This window comes from Megalobrama amblycephala, linkage group LG19 (genome assembly GCF_018812025.1).
Source record: "Megalobrama amblycephala isolate DHTTF-2021 linkage group LG19, ASM1881202v1, whole genome shotgun sequence".
Lineage (NCBI taxonomy): Eukaryota > Metazoa > Chordata > Actinopteri > Cypriniformes > Xenocyprididae > Megalobrama > Megalobrama amblycephala.
In genome coordinates, this window is record NC_063062.1 from 2,959,450 (window position 1) to 2,978,492 (window position 19,043).

The 19,043-nt window shown below is 37.8% G+C and overlaps 1 protein-coding gene across 1 annotated transcript; it reads right to left on the reverse strand.

Annotated features, from left to right (window-relative positions):
• Positions 1-5,289: 5,289 nt before the first annotated feature.
• LOC125253685 (zinc-binding protein A33-like) lies at positions 5,290-12,604 on the reverse strand. Its single transcript, XM_048167685.1, has 6 exons — positions 12,053-12,604; positions 8,962-9,042; positions 8,475-8,597; positions 7,210-7,351; positions 6,669-6,695; positions 5,290-6,547 (listed from the first exon to the last, which is right to left on the reverse strand). Exons 1-6 carry the CDS (start codon positions 12,602-12,604, stop codon positions 6,009-6,011), a joined length of 1,464 nt encoding a protein of 487 aa, XP_048023642.1. The 3' UTR covers positions 5,290-6,008.
• Positions 12,605-19,043: the final 6,439 nt, after the last annotated feature.

Sequence of the window (19,043 nt, forward strand, 5' to 3'; positions counted from 1 at the left end):
CTCTGGAGACATTGGAACGGGCTCTGGAGACACTGGAACGGGCTCTGGAGACACTGGAACGGGCTCTGGAGAGACTGGAGCCGCTTTCTTCCTCCTCCTCCGCTTACTGGGCCCAGTAGAGGAATGTGGGTCCAGCATGGGGCAGGCAGGGAGTTCGCTGGAAGGGTATGCGGAGGAAGCCGGAGCTTGGCAGACTGGCCGGGCTGACCGTGTTTTTGGAAGGACTGGACGAGAAGAACACCCAACATTCTGAACCTCTTGGACTAAGAATTCGGAGCAATTTAAATACAAAACTAAATTTATAGCATCAGTTAAGGAAACATAATCGTTAGGTTCCATAAAGCGAATAGTGTTCTCATCCAGTCCATCCAAAAACAGGTCGATCAACTGAGCATCCGACCAATCTGTCGAATAAGCGAGCTCTACGAACTCCTCCACATACCTCTCCAGCGAACGACCTACCTGCAGGAGCCCGATAAGGCGATCGCTGGCTGTCAGGGTGAGAGGCGTTGGAGGAGCTGGATCCAGGGAGCCGGTGAAAGTCTCCATTTTTCTTTCCTGTGGAAAATCCGGTTGTTTTTGGTCCGTTCTTCTGTTACGTGTGCTGGTGTAGAGAGACGAGGCATATACGGATTTCCACAATTATACACTTCTTTAATAAACAAGGCAGGAGTAACCAAACATACACTTAACATAAACAGAGAACGGACGAGGAGTGAAGGGAGTGAGTGCAATATATGGGGAGTGCTGACAATAGAGTCCAGGTGCAGGTGATGAGTGCTGATGAGGAGCTGACGAGGGAAGTGAGTGCAGGTGTGGAAACAGGAGGATTATGGGATATGAAGTCTAGGGAAACAAGGGTTCTGTGACATATGGGAGATTCCAAAATATTACAAAATGTAAACTTTACCATCATTCTATAATCTTCACTAATATAAGAAAATGTGAAAAATGTTTGGATCATTTTGAGTGCCCTTATTGAGTATTTGTATAAATATTTTTTACTTTACCTCAGTATAAAGTGTCATCATTCATATTTTTGTGTTGAAATAGATTAGCTATCAATGAGCTACTTCAAAGAATTATTGTTTTGAGAAAAGACCATGACACATTAACTCAAAATTATGCCATACTGTGTTCAATCAGAAATCAGGGGAGGGCATACCACACAACATCTCCTTGGCCGTACCAGCATTTCATGTTTATGGACACATTTATTTACTAAATTGATAGTGAATGTCGATGTACAGTGAGTACAGAATGATCAGCTATCAGTTCACCGGAAATGCCATGCACATAATCAACTCAATCACTTATTGTATTCCATAAAAAGGGAGTATATGCAACACATAGTGCATCAAAATAATTTCAAATAAAAATGTATGCATATCCAATAAATCAAACAATCAAAAGAACTAATAACAATAATAACAGAAAACAATATTTTGTTATCATAATGTTCAAATAGGGTTATACACATTTTTCTTTTTTGATTAGATGCCTGTAGATTATTCTGCAGTATACTTAAACTGCACTAAAGCAAGACTTTTCAATATTTTACATGTAATTTCACTTTGACAAATGGAAAGTGATAGAAAATAGTTTGAGCATGCAGAAATTCATTAATGGAGCATTTTCATCATTTGTTATTGTACTAAATTTTTTAATTTTTGTGTTCTCATCTCTTAGAAACCATATATTTAATATAGGAATCTGAGAACATTAAATTATGTGCTAGCCACAAAAGTATTATTTTCATTTAGTGTTCCATACTGGGTTATACTGTACATTTGTCTACATCCATGTAGGAATATATATCATAGATGTACATTGGGTCGAATATTTTTTTATCTTTATCACTGTGGCCAAAGAATGGATAGAGTTTCTCAGTAAAGGTCTGACCAGTGTAAGAGTAGATATGATAGCTGGAGACCACATCGTAAAAAGAGACCAGACCCTTCTCATAATCCACAAACACTCCTATTGTCCAAGGCTTAACTCTCAGAGATAGAAAGACTTGGGGATCTTCACAGGCAATATATCGATAGTCCCTCATCATCATCCCTGCCAGAGCCGTTAAATATGAGAGTTGCGACGCGCTCTTCGGAGTGCAGGAAAAGGGGTGGGGCTTTGGAGTGGAGGGTTGCCAGGTCTGCGCAACAAAACCATCCCAAAAGTAGCGCAATCACAGCACAAGTGTAAAAGCTTCCCAATCCCAGACGTGGCAACAATGAGCCGAGCGTCGTTACATGGCTAGCGGCTGTGTGATTATGGCAAGCCGTTTTAGCATTTAAACCTTTGTTCTGACTATAAATATATTTAATGGAGATGCTCCGATCAGCATTTTTGGGGCCGATCACCGATCACCAAGATCATGATCTGCCGATTGCCGATCACAGAATGGCAGGGGAATGGGAATCTTTTATCTATAATCTAGCAGAGTTTGCACCATTTGTAGAAATAAAACTAACTCTAAATTAACTGTATTGAGAAAAACAAAAACTGTAGAAATAGGCTTGAGTCAAGATCTTGAAGAACCACCAAGTATTTATTTTAGAAAATAAGATAACTTAAGGCTACTGTAGGCCATCTTTCTCCAAATAAGGCAGAGTAACATAAAATTATTCCAAACAAAGAGGGGTTAGGCAGACCAACACACATCAGATCAGCTTAATGGGATGTAGCCTCTTAAAACACTGATTACATTTAATAATTGGCAGCTATATGTAAAACTTGTTACACCAAAACTGGCTACTGCCACAAAGGACAAAACTATGGCAAGTTTTTTTTTTTTCTGTTATTATTATGAACGTCTGATGTAGTTGAGGAACCAACTACATCAGATCCAAAAAATAAAATAATGTAAGCTACTGTATGCCAATGCCATCCTTCCTAAATAACAAAGCAGAGAAACAAGGAGGCCAAGCAGATAGTTACCAAACAGATGAACTTGGGATGGGATGAGGTCACATAGGCCCAGGCTAAAATGTAGCCTTTTTTTAAAATATTAAAATTAAACAATTGGCCACAAAACGTTTCAAACCTAAACTTGCTGGGCCTCGGCCTACTAACACAGAGTGCAGGTCTCAATCATAAAAGGCAAGTTTCTCTCGATGACTATGAGCATCTCCGCATTTTTTGATGTCATCCGGTTTCTTTTGTCATCAATAACATTTGCAGCCGTGCTAAACAGTCGCTCACTATCCACACTTGTGCATGGTGAACAAAGATATGCTCTTGCTGTCTGTGCAAGTGCAGGGAAGCGGCCTTTATTCGCCTGCCAATAAGCAAGTGGCTGTCCACTGCGCGGCATTACAGCCTCTGCTAGATATTGGTTGATCTGTGAGACGATCGTGATTTCCTCATCAGTTTGTCCTGTATCCTCCTCCACCAGTTTAGCAAACATTGCCTGTAAAGAGCAAGCTGGTGGGCTTTTGTCTGTTGACCTGCTGGAACTGGGCACCTCCACGCTGCTTGTACTTGGCAGTTCAGTGTGGCAATGGGCTGTAACAACGTCCCGAAACAGCGCCGTGCATGCACGTGTGAAAAAGTCGCGCAAGTAATTTACGTCACGTGATCGGCTTTTTTGATCTGCGGTTTTGGGGTTCGCCGTTCAAGCTATTTTTAGCCAGTATCGGCCGATCATGATTGGTGGCCGATCAATCGGAGCATCACTAGTATTAAGCATCACAAACTGTATAAATGCCCTCAGTGTGGGAGGAGTTTCTCACAAAGAGGAAACCTTGAAATGCATATAAAAATTCACACTGGAGAGAAACCTTATACCTGCCACAAGTGTGGAAAGAGTTTCACTCAAATAGAAAGATTATCATCTGTCAATTCACTCTGGAGTAAAGTCATTTAAACTGTGATCAGTAATACATTGAGAATCCTTGCCAATGAGAAGACTGTAGACTATTTAATTTGATATATTTTGTGCATTTATTTTGATGCTTCTTTAATGTCTGTTGATATAAAATAACAAAAAAATCACTCAAGTCAGGGTTGTAAACTGTATTTAATACTGTCCTAAAATGGCCCGACGCTTCAGCTCTAATCCGACTTTTTATCTGTCTCCCACCGACAACAACGTGAGCATTGAGAACATCATGGACGGGGCAGGACCTCGTATCAGTGTTGGTGCTGGTCATGAACTACGCTGGAGTGATGAAAATGAAAGAAGAAGGACCGGATTCCTGTCGACCTCAAACTGCATGAGAGTCAGTGGAGTTTGACTGTTAAAACAGACCCATCAGAGACTTTTTTTCTGGTTATTGGGCCCCAATTAGTATCTGCATTTGTCAAATGTCATTTGATGATGTGGCCTCCTTGCAGTTGGTGTTCAATCCCAGTTTCATTAACAAATTGTACCTTTAGATCCTTAAAGGGATATATTTATGCCCTATTTACCATTAAAAGATGCATATTACTACCTTAGAGTTGTAATATGTAAAAACTACTATGAGGTACTATGAATGTTTTAGGAGTAAATAAGGTCCAAAGTTGTCCTTTTCAGGGTATTACTCCAGTGACAAGCTGTTGTACCCCTAAAAGTACAATTTTTGCCTCAGAATACTTACTTATCAATTGAATTTTAAACTGATATTTCTGTCTACAATTTGATTGACATAAAATTTATGGATCCTGATTAGCTAGTGTTGCTCCCATTTTCCTTAATAGAGCAAGTGAGGCAAAGTGAATGCACACCTATAGAGGTGCAAGTTGAGGATAAAAACTACGATTGAGGGAGAAAAAACTGCACACTCACTTAAACATAGTTTAAGGTATCTTGACAAAGACTATTAGCCAAAACATTGGTAAATAAATAGCCTATGCTTAAGTGTGCAGGTGTTCTCCTTCAATGAATTTTCCTTAATGAAATGCATTGAAATGTCCCCAGCTCTCAGAAGCTCCTGGCATCGATGGACTGCCGTCAGCTCACTCAGGTTCACGGATTCACCGATATTGTGCTCAAACCAAAGTGAAAAACTCTTTCATTGTGAAGCTTTCTAATGCTCTCGCTTCACTTGAGGAATATTTACTATATCGAATGGTCATTTACACTTAATAATAATTCAGTACTGTCATATGAAACTGATTCAAGTCAACAATAAAGATACTGTCTGTTGTTTACTGTGTGTGAGCAGATATCCATCATTCTTCAATGTGTTTTTGCATAATAATCAGCAAGCTGTTTAGTTTAGTTTACAAGCAGTATCAGTTATAGAATTGAGCATTTGTCTTTATTCAGATGCTGCAGTTATTACGATATAAACCAAAAACCACAATATTTCACAAGTATACAACAGCTGGAGAGGAGAGAAAATTATGGCTTCAGAGATTTCCTCACAAAATAACATGTAGAAACACATCAGAAAGTCTGGAAATAGCATATTATGTAGAATTTCACAATATAATATTAAAGGTGGACTAAATATTACTGAGTCCGCTAGAGAATGAGGTGTGTAGTGTCATTGTTAGTGCAGTTGCCTCAGATGCCAGCAGCGATCAGGCTGGGGTTCAAGACCGACTCGGAGCAGAGTGGTTAGGATTGGAGTGTGTGTTTTGGAGGCAGAGCAATGAAGAGAGGAGTGGGTTTGTTTGGGTTGATTTCAAATATCAACAGTGTTCAACATCGAATTTAAGAAATCGTGTACTGCACCTTTAAATCATATTATGTAAAATTTCATAGTAAATTTGAAAGCAAAGTATTAACGAACGAAAGACAAACAAAATATATATGTGCAACAGTACTCCTTTTTTCTCGTTTATGTGCAACAAATTGGCCATTTACATGTACATATCTCACAAATATTTCATTATAGTTGATGTTTTGATGATTCAGTTATTTTTTGCACTTGTATCACATGTAAAAAAAATTCTTTATAATTGTAAGTAAAATCTACTTGATTGTGGATTGTGCAAATCCTTCTTTGGTTTACATATTCTAAAAACATCACATCCATATTTAATCATTTCAGATTTTATGTTTTTTTTGTTTGTTTGTTTCAGTAGACACGTGTGATGATCAGTGGCTTTGAGTTTTTACCTTTATCATTAAGGCCTGGGCTGAAATATGGATAGAGTTTCTCAGTGAAAGTCTGACCAGTGAAAGAGTAGATATGAGATCTGGAGCCCACGTCATAAAAAGAGACCAGACCCTCCTCATAATCCACAAACACTCCCACCTTCTCAGGTTTCACTCTCAGAGATAAAGAGACAGATGGATCATCACGAGCTGAATATTGATTCTCATTCCTCAGCCACACAGTCCAGTATCCATTATCAGGAGTCAGTATGATCTCCCCCTTCCTGTTAATGGATTCTCTGGCCACTCCTAAACTCCACCCAGTCTTTCCCTTCACCTGCACCTCATAGTAAAATCTCCCTGAACTGAATCCCTGCTTTGCCAGAACACAAACAGTGTAATCAAATCTCTTCGGGTTTTTTGGGACATTCCGCTCAATGTGTCCATGACTGACTTGTTTTCCATCATCAGACAGGATGAGATATGGATTCACAGTATCAGGATCCAGATTCACATCCACTGAGAGAGATCAGACATTATCAATCAACTTCAGAACAAACATTTTCATAAGTACAGTAAATACAGATTATAACAAAGTATTGTCAGTGTATTGAAGAAAATGATGTCAATCTCACTGTACCTGCAAACTTCTGCACAAACTTCAACCCTGTGAACACAGATGACAATATGATGATGAATTATTATAGGAATAATTTCAGGGAGTTTCTCTTTACTGGCAGCATCAGTAAAACACAATGCAGAATGTGTTTAACACATAAAATCACTTACAATTTAAATGTATGGGATGATCCTAATAGAGGATTTAAAAGCAGAAATGTCAAGGTTTTATTTTTATTAAAGCTGTAATAATTATTCAGTGTAAAAAAATGCATTATTTTTGCTGTTGAGTGCCTAAATTGTCCTTGTGAGGAGGGAAAATTTTTTAGACAGTTTATTTAGTAGTCAGATTCTGGTTGTGTGTCAGTGACATGATCCTGTGATAGAGTTTGTACAGGGATAGTTACGTCATGTGACTTACATGTCACTAAAGTTACCATAATACTTCTATAACTGGTTATGACGTGAGTTGAAGATAAAACTTTAAGTGATTTTATAAGTATAAGTAATTTTTTTTGAAAAATGTATTTTCTCAGTAACTGACAACTTTGATATTCACATACCAGTTTGACTGATTTTTTCATTTAGTGTCTCATGAGTTTTCCTCAGTTCAGTCAGAGCTCTTTTCAGCACATACACATCAGAGACACTACTGATCTCAGTCCAGTTCTTGGTGTGTGAAAGGCTGTTCAGGGATGAGCACTTCTACAGCCGGAGAGAAAGAAGACAATTGCATATATATATACATTATACCAATGTAATATATTTTTGTTCAATAATATTTTTTTTTTATTTTGAGGGTATTTTATGATACTATGCAATGTTTTTTCATTTTTATTAGCTATTGTCCCCATTAAAATAATACACTGTTTTTCTAATATATTTTTCAATAATTTTTCAATTAAAGCAGATTCAATGTTAAAATAGAGATGAGGCATTTAAAATCCATGTTTTGAAGGTATATTAGTACAATCTGGTGGGGGTAAAAAAAAGAAAATCTTTTGTAATGCCATGGTGTAACCACTAGTGGCTTATAAATTATCTAGTGTTTTTAGAAATAAATACTTATTTTTATTAAGTTTTGGATTTGAATTTATACTTGGACATACTCAAGACTACTTTTTGTCATTTTTTTTTCTTAATGTTGATTTCAAGTGTCAGTTTTTGCATTACATTTACTACAGTCAAACCTGAACACTGAGAAGGACATTTTGTTACACATAACATCAAAATTCAATAAAAATGTAACAAAAATAAACAGGTATGCTTTATCAAAGCTTAATGAATCTGGGTCTGATCTGATTTCAACGTCTTATTTGAGTCTTTTGGCTCAATTTTACCATATTGATACAGCCACACCGGTTCATTTGTGTGTGTGTAATAATCCAATTAAATTTTATTTCTCACATTTGCAAAAACTTGCTCTGTGTTATAGTTATGCTAGTTCATATGATGTGGTTTTTTTGCACATTTTAGAGTGTCACCCCTTCATTGCTGCACAGTGGCTGATTTGTAGTTTTTACCACCAAAAGTTTTATGTTTTCAACATTTTAGGTATATGAATCAATGCATATTTAAACATAAAATATTATTTGCAAACAGTTACACTTGATTTTACAAAAAAAAAAAAAATGTTACTGTTATTTCTTCTTTCCACTAAATCCATTTAAATCCTTCATTTAATTATTTTAACTTCCACCTGAACTGCTGAGACAATCTCTTTGAAGACCATCTGCTCAAGAAGCAGCTGAAGACACACCAAACCACAAACACCAAACCTCCCTATGCTCCTAAACCAATGCACTGACACACACTCATTCAGACTCACGGTGTATTGTTTAGGAAAGATGATCAACACTGCTACCAACAGGACACCCAGACCAATAATCATCCCGTTTGAAATATGGACGGTTCGAGATGATGTAAGGAAACTGTCATTGGAGGTGATAGGCTGCAAAAAGAGGAAGATTCAGTTCAAGGAACACTTCTTGAAGAAAGAAAGTTGTGGCCCAAAGTCCAAGAAGCCAGAAAACATGTTCTGAAGGAAGACTATTCACTCAGTAATGGACTCAGACACTTTGTTAAAGAATAGGTTTAGGTTTGTGTATCAGACGGAAATAATCTGATAAAACTGTTTAATAAAAGGAAATAAAAAAAAATCTCTCTTCATCTATTTGCCTCAAGTCACTTGAAATGTGGGATTTTTAAATATTATGATGTTAAACGTAACAACTGGCTCAAAATTTGAACAAGAGGCAAAAATTTATTTAGAAAATTAAATTATTATTAATTTTAATTTTATTTTTTCCACTCACTTTTCTCGGCTTTACTGAGTGTTTGATCTCTTGAATCTTCTTCATTCTCTTCTGGATCATCTGCTGCTCGTCTGTCTGAGTCTGAACCAGATGATGAAACATACAGAGAAAAACACATTTCCATCTTCTGACAAAAAAAAACAAACAAAAATGAAACACTTCAGTAATGGGAACACATTCACTATTAACTACAACTTTTGCCTCAATGAACTCTTAATTTACTGCTTATTAATAGTTAGTAAGGTAGTTTTTGTTGCGTTTAAGTTCAGGTATTGGGTAGGATTAAGGGATGTAGAATATGGTCATGTAGAATAAGGCATTAATATGTGCTTTATAAGTACTAATAAACAGCCAATATACTAGTAATATGCAGCTAATATATAAAGCAACTAATTAAAAGTCAGAATTGAACCCTAAAATAGTGTTAGCAAAAATTCTTATTTGAATAATGAATGAAAGACCGCATGAATTCAAAACTTTAGTCTCCTGGCTTTTAGTCCATGTCTGTCAGCTTTCAAGGTAACATATTGCATTCTCAAAAATTTACAAAATTAATTTTTAGCTGATTTATGTAAAAAAAAAGTGACAAGTGACATACACTATATTGCCAAAAGTTTTGGGACGCCTGCCTTTACAAGCAAATGAACTTTAATGACATTCCATTCTTAATCCGTAGGGTTTAATATGGAGTTGGCCCACCCTTTGCAGCTATAACAGCTTCAACTCTTCTGGGAAGGCTTTCCACAAGGTTTAAGAGTGTGTTTATGGGAGTTTTTGACCATTCTTCTAGAAGAGCATTTGTGAGGTCAGGCAGTGATGTTGGCGAGAAGGCCTGGCTCACAGTCTCCGCTCTAATTCATCCCAAAGGTGTTCTGTCGGGTTGAGGTCAGGACTCTGTGCAGGCCAGTCAAGTTCCTCCACACCAAACTCACTCATCCATGTCTTTATGGACCTTGCTTTGTGCACTGGTGCGCAGTCATGTTGGAACAGGAAGGGGCCATCCCCAAACTATTCCCACAAAGTTGGAGCATGAAATTGTCCAAAATGTCTTGGTATGCTGAAGCATTAAGAGTTCCTTTCAATGGCACTAAGGGTTCAAGTCCAACCTCTGAAAAACAACCCCACACCATAATCCCCCTCCACCAAACTTTACACTTGGCACAATGCAGTCAGGCAAGTACCGTTCTCCTGGAAACCGCCAAACCCAGACTCGTCCATCGGATTGCCAGACAGAGAAGCGTGATTGGTCACTCCAGAGAACACGTCTCCTGCTCTAGAGTCCAGTGACGGCATGCTTTACATCTCTGCATCTGATACAGTGCATTGTACTTGGTGATGTAAGGCTTGGATGCAGCTGCTCGGCCATGGAAACTCATTCCATGAAACTCTCTACTCACTGTTCTTGAGCTAATCTGAAGGCCACATGAAGTTTGGAGGTCTGTAGCTATTGACTCTACTGAAAGTTGGCGACTTCTGCGCACTGTGTGCCTCAGCATGCGCTGACCCCGCTCTGTGATTTTACATTTACATTATATTTACATTTAGTCATTTAGAAGACGCTTTTCTCCAAAGCGACTTACAAAAGAGAGTAGTAGAAGCAATCAAATCAAAATGATTACAACAGTATGTAGGTGCTATGTGAAGTCACAGTTTTGTCAGTAAAGTGCTCGTAGCAAGGATTTTTTTTCTTTTTTTAATAAATACACAGATGGAAAAAGAATAGAAATGATAAAAAAAGATTAAGATAGATAAAAAAGTAAGTGCTACTATTACTGGGTCAAGTGCTGACAAAAAAGATACGTCTTTAGCATTTTTTAAAAAATGGCTAAAGATTCAGCTGCTCGGATAGAGCGTGGTAGGTCATTCCACCAGCCAGGAACAGACCCAGAGAAGGTCTGTGAGAGTGATTTTGTGCCCCTTTGTGATGGCACCACAAGGCGCCGTTCACTTGCAGAATGCAAGTTTCTGGAGGGCGCATAAGTCTGAAGTAGTGAGTTAAGATATAGCGGTGCAGAGCCAGTGGTTGAAATGGATGTGAGCAGCTACTGGCAGCCAATGCAGACTGATGAAGAGAGGAGTGACATGCGCTCTCTTTGGTTGGAAGGCCAGCCAAGAGAGCATTAAAATAGTCCAGTCTGGATAGAAGAAGAGCTTCGACAAGAATTTGTGTGGAATGCTCCGATAGGAAGGGTCTAATCTTCTTGATGTTGTACAAGGCAAATCTGCAGGACCGGGCCATTGTAGCAACATGATCTGTGAAGCTTGAACAATCATCCATCACCACTCCAAGGTCCCTGGCTGTCCTGGAAGGAGTAATGGTTGACGACCCAAGTTGAATTGAAAGGTTATGATGACGTTTTGGGTTGGCACCAGCCATAAGCACTTCCGTTTTTGCAAGATTGTTTTGAAGGTGGTGGTTCTTCATCCAGGCAGAAATGGCTGTCAGGCAGGCTGCGATGCGACCAGCAACCGTCGGATCATCTGGTTGGAATGAGAGGTAGAGTTGTGTGTCATCAGCATAACAGTGATAGGAGAAACCATGTTCCTCAATGACAGATCCTAGTGATGACATGTAGATGGAGAAGAGAAGAGGTCCAAGCACAGAGCCCTGAGGTACCCCAGTAGCAAGATGATGTGACTTGGACACCTCACCTCTCCAAGATACCCTGAAGGACCTACATGAGATACCTTTACATGGCCTACCACTTCGTGGCTGAGTTGATGTTGTTCCCAGTTGCTTTCACTTTGTTATGATACCACTAACAGTTGACTGTGGAATATTTAGTAGTGAGGAAATTTCACGAATGGACACGAATGGCAACCTATCATGTTATCACGCTTGAATTCACTGAGCTCCTGAGAGCGACCCATTCTTTCACAAATGTTTTTAGAAGCAGTCTGCATGCCTAGGTGCTTGATTTCATTCACCTGTGGCCATGGAAGTGATTGGAACACCTGAATTCAGTTATTTGGAGGGGTGTCCCAATACTTTTGGCAATATAGTGTATTTCAGTATGACCTGCATCAACATCAACACACAGAAAACTGCATTTCATTGGGTGTTTAAAGTGTTTTGTCTGTAACTCTTTACCTTCTCCTCTTGACTCTCCTCCTCTATAGGAACAGTGTTGTGAGTCCTGTGTTCTCCTTCAGTGCAGAACAGACAAACACACGTCTGATCATCTCTGCAGAACATCTCCAGAGGTCTCTCATGTTTCTGGCATATATAATCCTCCAGATTTTCCACAGCGTTGATCAGTGTGTGTTTCTTTAGACGTGGGACTCTGAGATGAAGCTCCAGATGATCATCACAGTAAGAGCTTTGACACATCAGGCAGGACTTCACAGCTTTCTGCTTTCTTTCATCACAGATGTCACAGAACACCTCAGATTCTCCTAGATCGAGCTTCTCCTTAAAGTGTTGCACAACCTCTCTGAGTGTTGTATTAATCTTGAGATCAGGTCTTCTGCTGAATGTTTCTTTACAGAATGGACAGAAGCAGGTCTGTGTGTTCGTCCAGCACTTGCTCAGGCAGGTTCTGCAGAAGTTGTGTCCACATGGAGTGGTGACTGGATCAGTGAACACGTCCAGACAGATGGAGCACTGGAGCTCCTCATTTAGTGGACCACTGGAAGATGCCATGACTGAAAAGAAAATGATAATATATCATGGGTAAAAGTTTAGTTGGTTAGCACAGTCTACAGATGCCGTAGACACCATTTATATGGCCAAAAAAGTATAATTCTGTAATTCACAAGTTGCCATGTATACTGACAAAATATTTCTTTCCATGCAACATATAAATTATATTATAGACGCTGTGTTCATGAACAATTATGACAATGGGTTGGTTGTGTATTTCTAGGTTTCATGCACAAGCCAAGCAACTTCCATTGAGGTGAATGGAAATGCAACAGATAGCTTTTTATCAGGTATTGTAGACTTTCTTATCTTTTGATAAGGAATAAATTGAAAGTCTAAATGAGACTGTAAGAAGCACAAAGTACAAGGTTTTTCCCTAGTTGTACTCTAAAATTTAGGCTACATGAGCAGTGCAAATTCCTCAAAATATTCTTAATAATACTTAAAAATACTTAGTATTAAAAATACTATAGTATAGTAAGTAAGTACTATAATTCGTCTGTTATTCCAGGTCTTTAACTGCTAGGCTACACCACAACTCGTATCATTCTTTCTTAGTCTGGGTACCTTGAAATTGATAAGTAAATGTTTCATGTCAGTCAAACAAACACTGATAGTGGATAACATGCAATCTTTATGGTGACACATTCGGTTGCACTTTATTTTACAGTACGTGCACTTTCAATGTACTTACAGTGTACTTACCAAGAAACTACTGTATAATATAAGTTAACTACATGGGTTAGGATTAGGTTTAGGGGTCGGTTCAGGACTAGTACTTAGTTATTACCCTGTTATTGTGATTACTACAATAAGTATGTGAAGCAGGACTGTAAAATAAAGTGCTACGACATATTCCAGTGTATTCATAAAATCTATTTATAACAATGTAAATATGAACAGTTGTTTATGTCAAAGTAATTGATTATCATCTCTCTTGTGCATAAAATGTCTCTACGAGCTACAGTGAAGAACAACAGCATTTAATACCATTATAAAAGAATCTTTCTATATGAAAGACAACACAGCAAAGTACTTATTTTTCAGATAAATAACCCAATAAATAAAGGTCCTCTAAACATCATGCAATTTTCATTTTATGAAGTAGTTTTCACTGGACTTTGTTCATTCTGTCTAGTGGTCAAGTTTTTCCTGTTTCTGGAGTCTGACATGATATTATACATCAAATCCACTTTTAATAACATGAAATGCTTTTGATAATACTGCATCATGGTATTTAACTACTAAACTCTTACATTTCTTTCACTTACCTGTGAGTGAATATCAGATGTAATCCCTAGTTTCAGAGTGTTTGAATAAAAAGGCTGTTGTCTGAAGAAGCTTTCAGTTAATCAGTGATAGTTCACCTTCACTAAAGTCTTTCACTTGCCTGCTGTGATGTCATACAGTAGATCCGCCCATATTTCTTGAAATAGTGTAAACAGTGTTAGGGTAGATATAGTACTCTTTCATGTAATGTGAGTATGTGAGTATTGATTTTGTTTCATTTTTCATGTCTGAACAATGTATGGCTCACTTTAGCACACTTTTGGGATCAGTTATGTGAGCACAGGGCCTTGGTCCTCGGGCACCTCAGCCGTCTGGGGCTTCGGGTCAACTGGGAAAAGAGCAAGCTCTCCCCCATGCAGAGCATCTCTTTTCTCGGAATGGAGTAGGTCTCGGTCATTATGACATCATATCTCCCCAAGGAAGACAGTGGTTCCACTGAAACAATTTCAGAGGCTCTTGGGCATATCGCATCATTTTCAATTCATTTAACCATGAACTATTAACAAAAAGTGATCAAAGTGTTTTCTGCTGCAGTATTGATAGTAAAGTGTTACCTGTGTCTTTGAGTGAAGTTCATTATCTCTGACAGACTGTCTTATGTTTGTGTGTTGATGAATTCAGGGAACGTTTGGCACTCATTGAAACCATGTGCTTGTCATTTCATTTACAGATGATGACATCGCAGAACAGAATCGAAACCATCGAGTCAATGCAACATTCTGAGTCTTTTAGACCTCTATTTTAGCACTGTGCCGAATTCCATTTACACTTTCTTGCCTTGTTGTACACCCTGCTTATTCTGTATGTGTGGAGCCTTCATTTTGCAGATTTACCCACTTTTCAACTTTTCACATTATTAGCATTATTTTAAAAGCATACCAGAGTATTTATACCAACAGGTACCAAACATGTTTTCAAAATGAAAGGGTTATTTTAACCAAAAAATACAAATTAAGATATTTTTGATGAAATCCGAGAGCTTTCTGACCCCCAATAGCCAGTTATTTAATTACCACTTTCAGAGACAGACACTGGAGAGAAGAGATTGTTGAATTAAGTCATAATTTTTGTGCACAAAAAGTATTCTCGTCGCTTCATAACATTAAGGTTGAATCACTGTAATCACATTGACTATTTTAAATTATGTCTTAAATACCTTTCTGGGCTTTGTTGCATTGCTGGCTATTGGGGTCAGAAAGCTCTCGGATTTCATCAAAAATATCTTAATTTGTGTTCTGAAGATGAATGAAGGTCTTACGGGTGTGGAGTGACATGAGAGTAATTAATGACAGAACTTTCATTTTTGGGTGAACTAACCCTTTCTATTGCAATTTTCATGCCAAAAAAATGTCTTATTCATTCTCACAATTTTACGTCAGTTGGAATCAAAATGAGGTCTGTTTATATATTTTATTTATGCATCAAACTATATGTATACACATTATAGTTGGCCAAAACATTAGAATGTCTCATTATACAGAATGAAACATTTTGATTCAGGTTAATCTAAAAAAACAATCCTACAGCTACAACTATTCCTTTGACATTTAATATTGCTTTCTAACATACAAACAGGTTTTTACTGTTTCAAAGGGGTCATGAACTGTGTTGTTTTATTGTTTTATAATGTTTCCTGGGGTGCACATATAATGTTAATATGACATTTACATCAAAAATGGTCATAATTTAGAAATAAAAGGCACTTTTCCTACCCTGATTTTATCCCTCTGATTTGAACGCTCTGTTTTAAGGGGCGTGTCTTTGTGAGACTTCAGTGTAAACGCCCACTGCTGTGATTGGCTGACATCTTTCCATTTGAAATAGCTAAGAAGTACTCTCTCAAAACTTTTATCACATTTTCACTATTACAGCTCTCAAAGTTAACTAATCATGTAAAGTTTTGATTATATTTAGATCTATATCATTTTATATATTGTGGCATGAAAGGTTGCAGTGATGAATATTGTGGTCGATCACAGACATGTTGTTGAGCTCATGAAAGCAGTGATCTCGTCATTGCAACTCAATTTCTGCACACTAACTAATGCTTTTATCATAACTAACAGTGTATACGCAATATAACTAAGAGATTTGTTGCATAAAACTGGAGTTTTGTGCGTCAGTCACTGATAAACTCACGATGTTTGATTGACAGCTCCAGCGATTGCAAAGGGAGCGTTCTTTGATCGCTTTCTATATATAATTTAATCACCGTTTAAATAAGATTATTTTCATCCTACTAAGCGAAATGAGAAGTTAACAGTTGGTTTGATTTACTGACTCACAGACAAAGATCATCTGACTGTACATGAATCATTAATATCAGATCAGGCATTAGAATGAACACAGTTACTGACATGTTGTTGCATTACTGTCGAGTCCATATCGTAAAAGTCTGAAATGCGATTGATTTACCAAAGAATCCACAGTGAAATGTACCGAATACAAATAAATAAAGCTCAACTGAGACATTCACATTGTTGAAAATAAATAACCATATTCTTAGCATTAGGATCCTTTGAAAGGTAATGTTATTTTAGTCCTGTATCGCTGTTCTCTCCTCCTCATCTCACTAACACACCAGTGGGCGGGGCTAATGTTGCAATGATGAAGTAGGCGTTGATTTCTTCTGCAGAGGCGGAGTTTCATCTATCAATAGACACATTCCAGGATCAGTCATTCACTGGGTCTGGTGTTAATAAATTTTATTGGACTAACTAGGAAGTTTTCAGTTCTGAAACTTACAGGATATTCTTATAGTACAATGACCTCTTATATGTCAAAAGCTCAAGGAAAAGTTAATTTCTCAATTCATGACCCCTTTAAAAGACATGTATATACAAGTGTATACCAACTGGAAAATAAATTTGGATAAACGTTAAAAAACATTGTCAAACACATTAGCCTCTTGTCTTTTTTTTAACTCTTGTTAAATTTGGCTAAATTCTTTATTTAGTTGAAGAACATTACTATATCATCATTTTAAAGAGGCATATAAGAAGTTCATCAAACAAACTACCCCAGTTATCTCTTGCTAGTTAAACGAGACCAAATCCACTATTTACAGATTGTAGGCACATTACCATATCCATTTTGAATGCGGCATAGCTCTGATAGTGACAGGGAAGGCTCAAGCTTTTGAAACACGTGTGTGCAACAGGGTATCTGGCAGTCACCACTTCCAAAACCAGGTCTTCTTCTGGCACCTCCCATCCCACCCAGAACTTCATTAGGTCACTCAGCATGTTTGGTGATGCTATGAAAGAGTAATTAGAGAAATCATACATTTAATTATAAAAATGTATTCTAGATGCTTTATGTAAATGGTATTAAACCACACAGATATTTTTAACTAAATTTGCAACGCACATAGCATAAATAAAACCATACCTTCTTCGATAAACCTTCGCATGTAGCTTGTGATGACGCACTTTGTCTCAACAGAAATAGAGTCATTGTCCTTTGGCCATTCAATTTTTTGAAGGACTGTCTATAAAGGTTTGAATAAGAATGTTAAAACATTTCCTGAACTTTATTTTATTTTATTTTTCAAATGCAAGTATACTTACCTGTGATGTAATGTTCATAACAGAATCCCTTGGGAAAACTATGCATTGCATGTCATGTCTCTGGGATAGAAGTGGCCAGATACCAGTTTCTTTGATACCTTTTCTCAAATCCTTAATCTGGCTTTTAACACGTCCAATTACCTGAAAGCAAAATGTACAAAAACAAAGTTTAATTTTGAACAGCATAAAAAAAGGTTAAATAATTCATATTTTTAGAAACAGTGAGCTGAGGCAACAATATTCATTTAGTAGATGTCATGATCATTACTGGGAGTGCCCTTGTCTGCCACTAGAGGGCACTCCAACCCGGACTGTGTCTCACCCCACTTGTGAACTTCATTACCCATAATGCACTTCCCAGACTCATTATCCCATGTCATTGCACCCAGCTGTTTTGTGTTTCCTCATCTGTGTTGTCTATTTATACCCTGTTTGTTTCTGCTTTTGTCATGGAGGTTTCAGTTCAGATTACCAGTTTCTTTGTGTGTTTTCTTGTTCTCTGTTTTGACTGCTTTATTGGATTTTGACCCTTGCTTGTTTCTGGACTACGATTTTGGATTTCCCATTAAATTAACCCTGCACTTGGATCTGTCTGTTCGTCTCTGTGATTTGCCGTGACAGTAGATTGATATATTAAATTCAAGGTAAATAGAGCTGAATTTTTTTTTTTTTTTTAACGACTCTTGTCACAGTATCATTATAAAACAAAATAGCAAGACTTACTGCATGTGACAACAGCTGTTGAAACAGCCAGTCACAATTAGTGGAAGACGGAACAGGGAGATCCCAGAAAAGGCAAAGTTCAGACAATCTAGTCCTTTCTTCTTCAGTGAGTTTTGTTTTCTTGAGCTACAAGAATATCAAATACTTTCAAATCATTAAAAAAATGATTCGTTGACATGTTTATACAAAAAGAAAAAAAATCTCTTACAATACATTGCAAGTACTTACCAAACGAATGGTTTCCCGGTGGTCTAAGTCGGGGCAATCCTGCAGTGTCAGAGCTGAAGCCGCACTGTCAGCACTTCCTCCAGTTAGAAGTATTACCACCGGTAAGCTCAGTCCAGAAAGACAAGGACCTCCATGTATAAAAGAATGACCTATCATTCGACCAGCCATCTTGGAATAGGTTGCTGTCACGTAGTACAACAGATGCAGATGGGACACGGTGGTTTTTTTCTCCCTCAAAAAGTGGTTGTGGCAGCAGAACCTTCAGAAAAACATGAACCTTAGCTTATTCAGTTACAGTCAAAGCGCCAACCTGTTGGCAGCAGGAAGTGTGGCACTTTGAAATGACTTTGCCATAATTCTCCTGTATTTATGTATTTACTCGCTAACATGCATGTCGACCACTATTCACTGTTTTCCTAAGGCCACCGGGTGCGAGGGCCCTTTCATCGCTGCTTGCAGCTTTACTTCTAATTGTAAATACTGATTAAAAATAAGACATTTCTCAGGCAGTAAATGTGGATCTTTCAGATGAATTTGAGTAGTGCTAGTCTGGTCTTGGTCTTGATTCGGTATCGACTTGCCTTGGTCTTGATCTTGTCATGGTCTCAACCCCCCAAAGGGTCTCGACA

Coding starts and splice junctions, on each gene's coding strand:
- LOC125253685 (XM_048167685.1), bottom strand. CDS start 12,604: ATGGCATCTTCCAGTGGTCCACTAAATGAGGAGCTCCAGTGCTCCATC. Junction 8,598..8,961: donor ACTCAGTAAAGCCGAGAAAA/GTGAGTGGAAAA, acceptor CTCTTTTTGCAG/CCTATCACCTCCAATGACAG. Junction 6,696..7,209: donor TGAAAAAATCAGTCAAACTG/GTATGTGAATAT, acceptor CTGTGTTCACAG/GGTTGAAGTTTGTGCAGAAG.